Below are 10,593 nucleotides of genomic sequence, written 5' to 3' on the forward strand. Positions count from 1 at the left end.
ATGGTGCTAGCGGGTTGCCATTACAACTAGGTGTACCGCTTGTTATAAATTTATTTATTTATTTTCAAATATTTTTTTAACATAAAAAAAATATTATTTCACTAATAATCACTTTCTTAACTATTAAGTAAAAAATAAAAAAGATAAAAAATTTAAAATGCTTAAGCAGCAAGATTGAGCAGTAAATTTGAAGAGCTCTTTCTAGCATTTTCCTTTCACCCAAAAGCCAAAACCAAAAGAACGAATTAAGAGGGAAAAGAAACAAATGTAGCTGCTGCTAACCCACGGACTGACACAAACAGCACCCAAAACCTCTATGATGTTTGATAACAGGTTCTTTTTTTTTTTTTTTATGCAAGGACGGCCCCAATACTCTGAATGGCGCCATCGAAGTTCTGAGTATCAGAGGGAATATCAAAAGTCAGTTTATGTTACTTACGCACCGTTTTGATTGATATTCTTGATTGACAGTAAGGCCCTGGTATAAAGGAGAGATCAAGATAAAACATTACAACGCTACCATGTTACCATGCAAGCAGGTAGGCTATTTACCAGATTCCTAATGGTTGGCAACACGCTACAAACACTGCAACATAATACAAGTTCATCTTGTTTTTATTCATCGGATTCTTCAGTGTGTTGGAGTTGGATATGTATGCAGGGTCTTTCTGGTTCTCCTATACTCCACAGGACTTTGAGATCGCCTCTCTTCCTCCCCAGTGTTAGAAATGTGCCTGCGTATGTATAAGATATTAAGCCATTTTGTTATCCAACATGGTTTCCAGATCTTTCTACACAAAAATTACCGAGGGTGAATGGGACGATGTAAAGCAGCGCTGGTTGACCATGCCCATCCATCAAATTCAATGCCACATATGTAATGAGAAGACCTGCCAAACATGTCAAACACTGAATGCATGACGTTTCTTGAAAAACCTGATTAATGAATCATGAATGGAAACTGACATGTACAGTTCATTGAACCTAGCATATTTCACGATTAGTATGAAGTCTTACCATCAGATAACAAGAGAAAGGAGACTGTGTTAATTGTTTCATACCTAATCCATAAGCAAGCATTGCCCACAAGAAGTATCCAGCTCGTAGACTCTTATTTGCCAGCCAATCATACCTGCAAGCACATTCCAAGAAATTGATTGCACATCTATATAATATAAAATGTATAAGGGTTTCTCATTGTGGTTCCACTAGTTTAAAGCATGCAACAATGGCAATTATGACCTGAATGGGGGGAAGAACGACATTTTGGAATCCTACAACTATCTAGACTTGGAATTGCTGTTGTAAGAACTCAATTTTCTCTAGTTTCTTGCATCTTCCACATTCGAAGCAGAAAGAAAGAAAAAGAAATCGACAGTCAAGGAAGCACAATAACAAGTTTCTCAGAATGATGAAATTAATTACAGTTTCTTATCTTATCATTCAGGATCTCACTCTCTCTCTCTCTCTCTCTCTCTCTCTACTATTGTTTTGGTTCTCATCTCTTAGAATTAACCAACTTCATCGCTGAAAATAATATTTCTTCAAATTAGTTGTTCTGCCTAGAACTCCATGAATGGAAGACAATCCAAACAACTTGGATACAGCTGCCCAATCTTTGGAAAAAAAACATTTATTATGGAAACTATGAAACACTTGTTTTAAAACCCAACCCAAAAGAAGGGGAGAACCGTTCAAGATTGGGCAACACTGGTAAGAACAAACTCTTTCATAGCTAAAGCTAGCAAGTATAAAGCAATGGTAAGAACAAATGCTTGCAAAGGAGGAAAGGAGATTTGACCTATGAGAGAACACTATTAGTAGTCCAGGTATAAGGATGTCACCAAATCCTATGATGCTGTAACCACCCCAAGGATCAAACATGCGTGGGATCTTCAGTAGCATGGGGATACCATCCTCTCCACTTTTATCACCACGAGCTACCTATTCAAAAGATAATTTGATGTTCTCTTCAGCATTTGAAGGCCCTAGTAGAATAAACCATTTGTCATGATCCAGCAGAGTAAGCTTATATCGATTACTCACCACAATCATCACACTTTCATGGAACAATTTCTTAGAAACAAACACCCAAAAGATGTCGTACAAGAAGCCACAACTGAGAAGAACTGTACCCACCTGATTAACAAGTTATTAAGAAGCATGTCAGAAGAACAGTGACTCAATTGCCTGGTGTATTGATGCTTTTCAAATCGCTTCCATCTAAACTTCGAGATGAAATCGAACTTACCGATAAACGAATATTCAATAATTGTAAAGGATTAATTGATACTCCTCCATCTCAAAATAGATTATGTGCTTTGTTTTTTAGTTTGGCCAAAAATATTTTAAAACATTAAAACGTTTGTCCATATAACTTTCCATATTACCCTGAAACTTGAACCTACAAAGAATGGTCTATGTAAGAACGTTTTAAGAAGAGTGTTTGTTTCATTAAATAAATATCATTTCATTATCAATGTTACCTACCAATGTGCTGTGGTAACATTGGTAATGAAAGAAAAAACTGTAATACAAAAATGAATTCTCTACATCCTTTTCGCAACTCCAGCAACATGGGTAGCACACCTCCCAAATTTAATAACCTAGCTTTTTTCATCATGCCGTGTCAAGCAAACTTCTAGTGTGTCATTCTATACAGCAGCTCAGAAGGTAACTGATCACATGCTTTTTAGGCATCACACACCTACAGCCAAGCCCAGCGTTCCGTTATCTAGTTTGTATTGTAGCCAAACTTGAAACCGCTTTCCAAATTTTAGATGAGCTCAATTGAGATGGCTGACTTAATGATTTCAGTAGTTCAAAAGCAATTTGCTTGCTTTCCAAATTTTAGCTATTAGCATCGTGTATAAAAACAATGAACACATAAAGTGATGAATGAAGATTATTCCTTTGTCTACAGGCTTTAATCTGATTTCTACATTATTAACAGCCTTAAAAGGGAAAGTTGCCTATCTGTTCTTTTTTCTTGGTAAGTAAAAGTTGCCTTATCCATTCAACATCTCAAAATTCCTCACTGTATCAAAATATGTGATTACAACGATTTAACTTCTATGGTCTGATAGCTCTTTCCAATCACTGGTTATTTTAACTTCCTCAGTAAAATATTGGCATCACATTTACAATGTATAGCAACTATTAACTGGGAAATTTGCATATAACGCCATAGATTTAAGCCACAAGCTACTCTCAGTGTCAGAGCACTAAAAGAGTCAAACACATTAAAAAATGTAAAGCTAATATGCTCCCCAATTTGCAAAACTTAAGTCTTTCCCTGCTTATATTTCTTTATTAGTTTCAAATTAATATATTTGGATTTGCATGGAGTCTCATGCTGTTTACTGTTAATGTTTCTTTACAGTCATGCTTTTCTTAATGTGATAGTGTTTTTACATACATACGTGCCCATCAGAATGCTTGATGATAGTTGACCTTTGCAATCTCATTGATTGTATCACAATCCAATTACCAGTGGATATCAAATAGAAATAAAATGCATATCATTGATTATATGAACCTACTGATTTATGTATTTTAGAAAAAGATAGCCCAATATAGATCATTCCCCACCAATCAAACGTTGGGAGTTCAAATTATTACCTTCAGATTGGGTACACGGACAATTTGAAGAACAGTAATTATCAGCGCAATTCCCTGATTGACAAACAAAAAGGAAAAGCAAGTATTAGTTGAATTCTACCCATATAAGCACGCACATCAGCACCTTATCCAAAAAGTCAATAAGATAAATTGAAGCAAGTCTCGAGACACAGGTTCAACATCTGTTGAGTTTGCATCCATTAGTGTGCTCTCCATGAATACATATGAAATAGCAACAGCAGCAAGCAAAAAAGGTGCAATGGCAAGCAATAGTTTAAAAGCAACATCAATCCCTTCGATTGGGTGAACTCTTTTACATTTAATGGAAATAGCAAAATAATGCATACCATAGATAAACATACATAAATAAATATATTTGTGGAAACCTACTTTGTACTGCCATTTGATCTCTTATGAAACACTTTTAATAGATGAAAAAAATAAAAATTAAAGACAGCACGGCAAAGTTTATCCTTACTAGTATATCTTGACCTATCCAGGCAAAGGAGACATTTTGATAAACTGCCCAAACAACAGCGAATGCTATGCATAATGGAGAAACAGCCAAAGTTAGATATGAGACAGCTCCAAAGAAAGGCAGTTTAATATATGATTCTCCAGGACTTTTGAACCACCTGCACAAGTATGTGTACATTTAGTACTAGATGTTGAAAGAAATTAAGAAACAAAACCTCACACCTAGCTTCGCATTGAGTCCTTTTTATCAGTAACCTACTAAGAAAAGATAAACAAACACATGAATGAAAAAAATGGCCAACCCAGTGATCTTTGTCAAATCTAAAACTTTTACAGCACTCACTCACACACACACACACAAACACATATATAAAACAGATTGGTAAATGGACAAAGCATCCACATTGACATTTACTTGTTGGACTAGTTTAGTATTTACCAATCGTGTAATGCAATGGTATTCAGGTAAGGAAACATGAAATTGTAGCCACAGCCAGTTTGGGGGAGTTTTCAATCATGGCAATCTAAAATGCATGATATGACATAATCTGAGTGATGCAGGACAAGCAGGATTGGGAAGAAATTAGGAAGAGAGAGAGGAAAGAAGCAGAAATAGAGAGAAGAGAGAGAAGAAGAACCTTGGAGAAAGAAGAAAAAAAGGGAAGAAGAGAGAGAAGAGGGGGAAGAGGGAGGAAAAATCACTTCATCAAAAAATGGAGTACAAAGGACCCTTAATCCTAATTGGACTGTATTTGAACCATACAAATTGTACTCCATCTATTGAAATAAAAAAAAAAAAAAAACCACTTTTAAAGCATCACGTAAAATAGTAATAACAAAATATTCATCCTGCATCACAGAGCCTCCAAGGAAAGATGTAACAATTGTACCAACAGCCTGCAAGTGCCCATGTGGCTGGTTAGTTGCTCAAATATAGATCTGGGTAACTTGCTGAAAATCATTTGACTCATTTCTCAGTAAGAGATATGACTTGTACCTAGATAATAAGGCAACTGAGCAAATTTGCAAGCCCTGCATATACATGAAACTACAGAGTTAGAATTGACTCAAAATCAATTGAAAAAGAAGTAGGCTAAATAGAAGGGCAATGCAACAAAGACGACTATGTCAAATATCTTCAGCCATATACTAGAACGCAATATGGAGAACATTTGACTCAAGGAGCACGTTACATGTGTGTATGGGTGTTTGTGTAATGCTTTTGCCATTCCTATGCATATGAACAAGTATTTACACAAGCATGCAGTCAAATCTAATCACTTATTATGTGGGGTATACCTCTATACCACCTATGCAGAAAAGAACAACCAAAAGCTCAACGAACCAGAATGACATAAGTTTGTATAGCATAACCAAGAAGCATGAAGCGAGAACAACAAAGAGAATGGCCGATGTTATGTTGATGTCTACAACACCTGTAGTGCCTGTGGCTTTGGCACTCAGGATCTCATCTGGAGCATCCTGCAAGAACAAGATAAATTGCAATTCAGCCAGTAGTTCTAGCTGAAAGAGAAGAATGCTAGTTTAGGGAATGCTAAACGTATTAGCTAGGAAGAGCAAAGGATGACCTGTAGTAGCTTGTCGTGTTCAATAGCTGATTCTCTAGCAATCTTTGCGGACCAATAAGATGCACATAAGATGGTACCAACTGCCATCAACCATAAAAATACTTCCGCTATGTCAACTACTGGTCTCCTTGGAGAGTATAGCTGAACAGACACTGCAGAAAGACGAAAGATTCAAGCTATATAAAAGCAACAGTGGGATATGTGTTCCTGAGTGAGAGAACCAAATAGATAGTTATATGTTTGAAGCAACAAGAAAGTTGTGATCAACAATATATCACCTTTGGACAACAGATTTCTCAATGATTTGTGGCTATGAAGAACCAGGAAATGCTTACCTGTTGAACTGTTCATTAGCATTTTTTCCAAGCTTGTGCCAGCATCTTGCGGGAGCATGACAGCTGGAATGTGTATATCTAGGTCAGTTTCATCTGGCTCGCAAACCATCTTGTAAAGTTCTGCAGGAAAATGAACTAACTTCAATACAAAGTTGATAATGGTGGTAATCTTTTCTTCTTCTTTTTTATAATGGTGGGAATCTTGATCTTTAGCTTTCAGAAATTTTACTCTGGATTGACACCTAAATATTTTAACCTATCATGGATAATCAATAAAAACAACTTTATGCACGTTCGGAAAGAATAGTGAGAGGCCTATGATACAAAAGTAACTCTTCCTCAGTAGTATAGTGCATTTATATTTCTTAACCTTACATACTTCTACTGTCAACACATGCATCGAAAGAGAATAGCAGATACTCTGATTACCTTTCTGGTTGTTCACAATGAGCACGGCTGAAGCACCAGCAGCTTCTGCAAAATTTGCCTTGGTTGTGAATTTGCAGTTCCCTCGATCCACCATCACAACTTCTCCAGCAAGCTAACAACACCCAAATCAGAGTATCACATGAACATTGGCATCAATAAACACATTTTCCACCCTCGCATGATTGTGTATAATTATCAAGAGTGTATGATATAGAAAAAGAAAAACCTTATTCTTTGTTGGACTACAACAATCACGAGGGTCTGAAAGAGTCAGACGGATTTGGTTTGCATGTTTCTCCTTTGACACAATGGTAGTGCCAAATCGAGCTCCCACGCCAACAAATTCAGCATTCTCTATGCCATCAACCCAAGTCTGAACTTTTACCTACCATAAACAGTGTTTGATTTATGGACAAGAAAATGGGCAAAACTGAATCAAAGAATGTATAATACACCAAATCAGTAGTAAATACTCCATTCGAGCTCATCAAAAGCATGTAAAAATTACATTCCATGTGAATCTACAAAGCAAGAGAAGGCTTCGAGTTATGACTAAAGAAAGTACGCAAGTATTGTCATAATTCTCACTTCCACCATATAAGGTTCTCAAAGCTAAATTAACCAAAACAAGGTCATCATCATAACTTAAAAATTCAAAACTCTAACACCCACTATAAAATAAATAAAAACCGACAACCACAGGAGAGAGAGCTGACCATAAAATGTATAGGGAAAAATAACTAAAAAGAAAGAATCAAACCTGGCCCCAATCTCGAGGGAAACAGAAATGAAGAGAAAAACCAAAGGAAGATAAGAATTAGGATAAATTTAACTAGGTCCATGTATACCAATTCGAGTATTGTACTAATAAATAAATGGAAGAAAAAAAAAAGGAAATTGAAAAAGCAAAAAGAAAACAACTGTAAGCACACCATCTCCATTTGCATGCGGGTACATTATCAACTCCAAACTAAAACAAAAAAGGAAATTGATATATTTTATAATTATCATTCTCTCGATACAACTAAGCCATCCAACAAAAAGCTCATGTTTAAATTAAGCAAGACCCAGATGATAAAGAACGGAAATAAGAAATGGGTATCAGATAAAAAGGTTTTACTAGAACGAAGTCGTTCTCACAGCCGGGCTTTTTAGGTGCTGAATTGTCGTCGTGAACAATGTCCCCGGCTCTCACAGTCGAAAAATAACAGACCAATGAAATTACAGCTAAAACAAACATCAACCAGGAAGGCCTCCGCAAGTCCATGGATTCTCGAACTGTCTCCACGAGATTCACCAACCCTTTTAGATCCTCTTTCTCTGCATCACAGCTCAAGGCACAGAGAAAAAGGGAGGCAGAGGCTTTCGGTCCTTTCTTTGTGCCGACTGCTAACAGAAACAATGCTGTATTTGTTCAAGGGGAAGGGGAAAAAACATCATATAAATACAAATAAATTGAATACTGCTGAAAAAAATAAATATTAAAAATTTTATTGAATCTACAGAGTTTACAAGTGACGAGGTTTTCTTAAAGCGTCATCATTTTAGTAGGTAAAAGGCGCTGTCGTTTAATGAAGTTTTTCAGACTTCTGTTTTTGGCAAGACACACAGTATATTTGATTCTGCTCGCATTTTTGCTTCATTCTGGATAGCTTCCCTGAAGCATACTCCGAATTGAAGGTTAAAGTAAGCATATAAATAATTTGTCTGTATTAAATGGTCCGTTCTGAATGGGGGTTATCATCTGACCTTTGCTTCTCAAGCTTATATCTTGTTAAAAATCCGTGGATCTGGGTGTTAGGAATCTGTGGATTTTAGTGGTTTTGGCTTGAATAACCTGATTGAACTAGCCTGGCCTCGATAAAATTGGTTATAATTTCAGTTGGTTTTATTTGGTTTATAGGAGAACATATATTGGGACGTATTAAGAACCTCGCGCGTTTGGGTTGTCGGACTGAGGGTCTCTGTCAATGATCGATGTCGGATTCAAACTACTGTTGGGTAAAACAAGCAGGGTGGAGTAACTGAGACCGGTGTATTGCAAGGAAGCATACGTAGAATGTTCAAGTTGGTGGGAGACATGGGGAGGGAGATGAGGGCGAAAATGGTAATTCTGTGGTGGGCGAAGACATTTTCATGCCACTGCCAAGAGGACGGGATTCGGGTCTTGGTAGGCCATCTGGGTTTGGCAAAGGAAAGGTCTTTGGGACTCTGGGAGAGAGAAGACGGAGTGCTCGATCTCAATTCTCAATAGTGAGGAAAGGCAGACAGCGAATCACGTTGAGGACTAGAGTTCTGTCATCGAGTCCTGCAGATTCCTTTGACATCGCATTTACTATTTAACACAGGCGACGAATTAAGATTCTCCTCATATTATTGCTCTCCAGACTTTTAAGATTTAAAAAAATTAAAATAATACGGAATGTATGCAAAAAATAAATTATTTATTTATTTAAATTTAAAAATTATATTAAAAAATTTAAAAATAATATGTGATACACTTTATTATACATATATTTTTCTTAGGAATAAATTATATATACTTACAATTTTGTTTATATAATCATATGTGTGAATGTATCAACTATTGAAAATAGTGAAAATTCTAGAATTTGAAATTTAAAATTTAAATTAAAAAAAAATACTGATAAATAAGATTACAATTCAATACATATAAACATATAATATTGTGCGTAAAATAAGGTTTCGGGAACGTGGGAGCGAGGAAATGAGACGGTAATCTTGAGGTTGACTCAATTGACATTAGACATTCATAAAACGAGCGTAAATTAGAGACCGCGGGAAAATACGTGGACTTATTACTCTATGCATGCATGGTTAACGTCTGTGTTTGTAATATTTTTCTTATTTATTATTATTATTATTATTTTTAATATCAAGGACCTATACCTTTTTGCAATTTCAATCTCACCCTTGTGCCATTTGCAAATATGGAATTGCCCTCAATTTGTGCTATCTGCGAAATTACAAAAGTTTTGACCTCTCGTTTATGTAGACGCGTGGACCCTTTGTTGAGTTTTGAAGGAAACAAAATTGACACCCTAAAATTATGGAAGGCTTTGGCATTGGATAATGAGTAATTTGAAGGAATTCAAAAATACAAGTTGTTGTTCTTTCCGTCCGGACCTGACGGGTTCAGTTCTTATTTCTTCGTGCATTGTTGGGATATTATCAAGGAGGACTTTCTAGAAGCTGCCACTGACTTCTTTCATGGCTTTGCTCTTCCTAAATTTTATTCCTCCACTTTTATTGTTATTTGTTCAAAAATAGACAACCCCTCGAGTTTTGCTACATTCAGACTCATTAGTTTGTGCACGGTGAAGTATAGAGTATTCTTCAAGATTCTAGTTAATAGGCTCAATCTTTACTTCATAAAATTGTCTCAAAAGAACAATGGGCTTTTATCAAAGGCCGTACCATTCATGAAAATATAAATCTTGTCCAGGAGATGATTCAAAATATGAAAGTCAAGGTACATGGAGGCAATGCGATGATCAAAAGTAGATATGGCTAAAGCATATGATAGACTCAAATGGAGCTTTATTATGGAGGTGCTCCAAGCTCTGGGCTTTTCTGCTAAGTGGAGACACCTGATATAAAACTACATCACAGCTTCTTTTTTCTCTCTTTTAATGAATGGCACTAGTAAAGACTATTTCCAATCTTCACGATAGTTGAGACAAGTGAATCTGTTATCACCTTATTTATTCATTATTGCTAAACAAGTCTTGAGCCGATTAATCAATAGAAGTGTTGCAGATGGGAAGGTCATTGGATTCAAAATGCACAGAGGATGCCCTACTATTTCTCATCTTCTATATGTAGATGATCTTATGATCCTCCTGAATAGATCTAAAAGCTCGTTGAATGCTTGCATGGATACTTTAAGGTTGTATGAGATCATTTCTGGCCAAAAAGTGAATCATTCTAAATCTGCTATTTATTTTGCTAATCAGACCTCCACTGCTCGTAAGACAATGGGGATTCTAACTATCGAATTTCATGAATGGTCGTTTCCTTGCTTATATTTGGGTGCACCTATATGTACAGATAGTGTTCGTGCTACTCATCTTGAGCCTCTAATTCAAAAAGTGCATAAGAAACTAGCCTATTGGAAATGT

At 36.1% G+C, this 10,593-nt stretch overlaps 1 protein-coding gene across 3 annotated transcripts; it reads right to left on the bottom strand.

The window, feature by feature from the left end:
- Window positions 1–464: 464 nt before the first annotated feature.
- LOC121237548 (signal peptide peptidase-like 2) lies at window positions 465–8,761 on the bottom strand. 3 transcript variants are annotated; one of them, XM_041134335.1, is made up of 15 exons: window positions 7,964–8,761; window positions 7,572–7,837; window positions 6,678–6,836; window positions 6,452–6,563; window positions 6,023–6,142; window positions 5,688–5,839; window positions 5,398–5,580; window positions 5,096–5,130; window positions 4,100–4,256; window positions 3,622–3,675; window positions 2,047–2,139; window positions 1,802–1,944; window positions 1,062–1,132; window positions 807–890; window positions 465–734 (listed from the first exon to the last, which is right to left on the bottom strand). In XM_041134335.1, the coding sequence occupies exons 2-15, from the start codon at window positions 7,716–7,718 to the stop codon at window positions 616–618; spliced, it is 1,629 nt and encodes a 542-aa protein (XP_040990269.1). In that variant the 5' UTR covers window positions 7,719–7,837; window positions 7,964–8,761; the 3' UTR covers window positions 465–615. The 3 variants fall into 3 exon arrangements, with proteins under 3 accessions (XP_040990269.1, XP_040990270.1, XP_040990271.1); XM_041134336.1 differs by lacking the exon at window positions 7,964–8,761 and having other exon boundaries at window positions 7,572–7,857; XM_041134337.1 differs by lacking the exons at window positions 6,678–6,836; window positions 7,964–8,761 and having other exon boundaries at window positions 6,452–6,624; window positions 7,572–7,709.
- Between the last annotated feature and the right edge of the window lie 1,832 nt (window positions 8,762–10,593).

The sequence above is a fragment of the Juglans microcarpa x Juglans regia genome, chromosome 6S (genome assembly GCF_004785595.1).
Source record: "Juglans microcarpa x Juglans regia isolate MS1-56 chromosome 6S, Jm3101_v1.0, whole genome shotgun sequence".
Lineage (NCBI taxonomy): Eukaryota > Viridiplantae > Streptophyta > Magnoliopsida > Fagales > Juglandaceae > Juglans > Juglans microcarpa x Juglans regia.

Bases quoted from the DNA above. Each gene is read 5' to 3' on its own strand.
- LOC121237548 (XM_041134335.1), bottom strand. From the start codon at position 7,718: ATGGACTTGCGGAGGCCTTCCTGGTTGATGTTTGTTTTAGCTGTAATT. The intron at 6,564-6,677 runs GTTTTTCTTTTT...GGGTGTTGTTAG, and splicing joins GTAGTCCAACAAAGAATAAG to CTTGCTGGAGAAGTTGTGAT. The intron at 6,143-6,451 runs GTAATCAGAGTA...ATTTTCCTGCAG, and splicing joins CATTGTGAACAACCAGAAAG to AACTTTACAAGATGGTTTGC.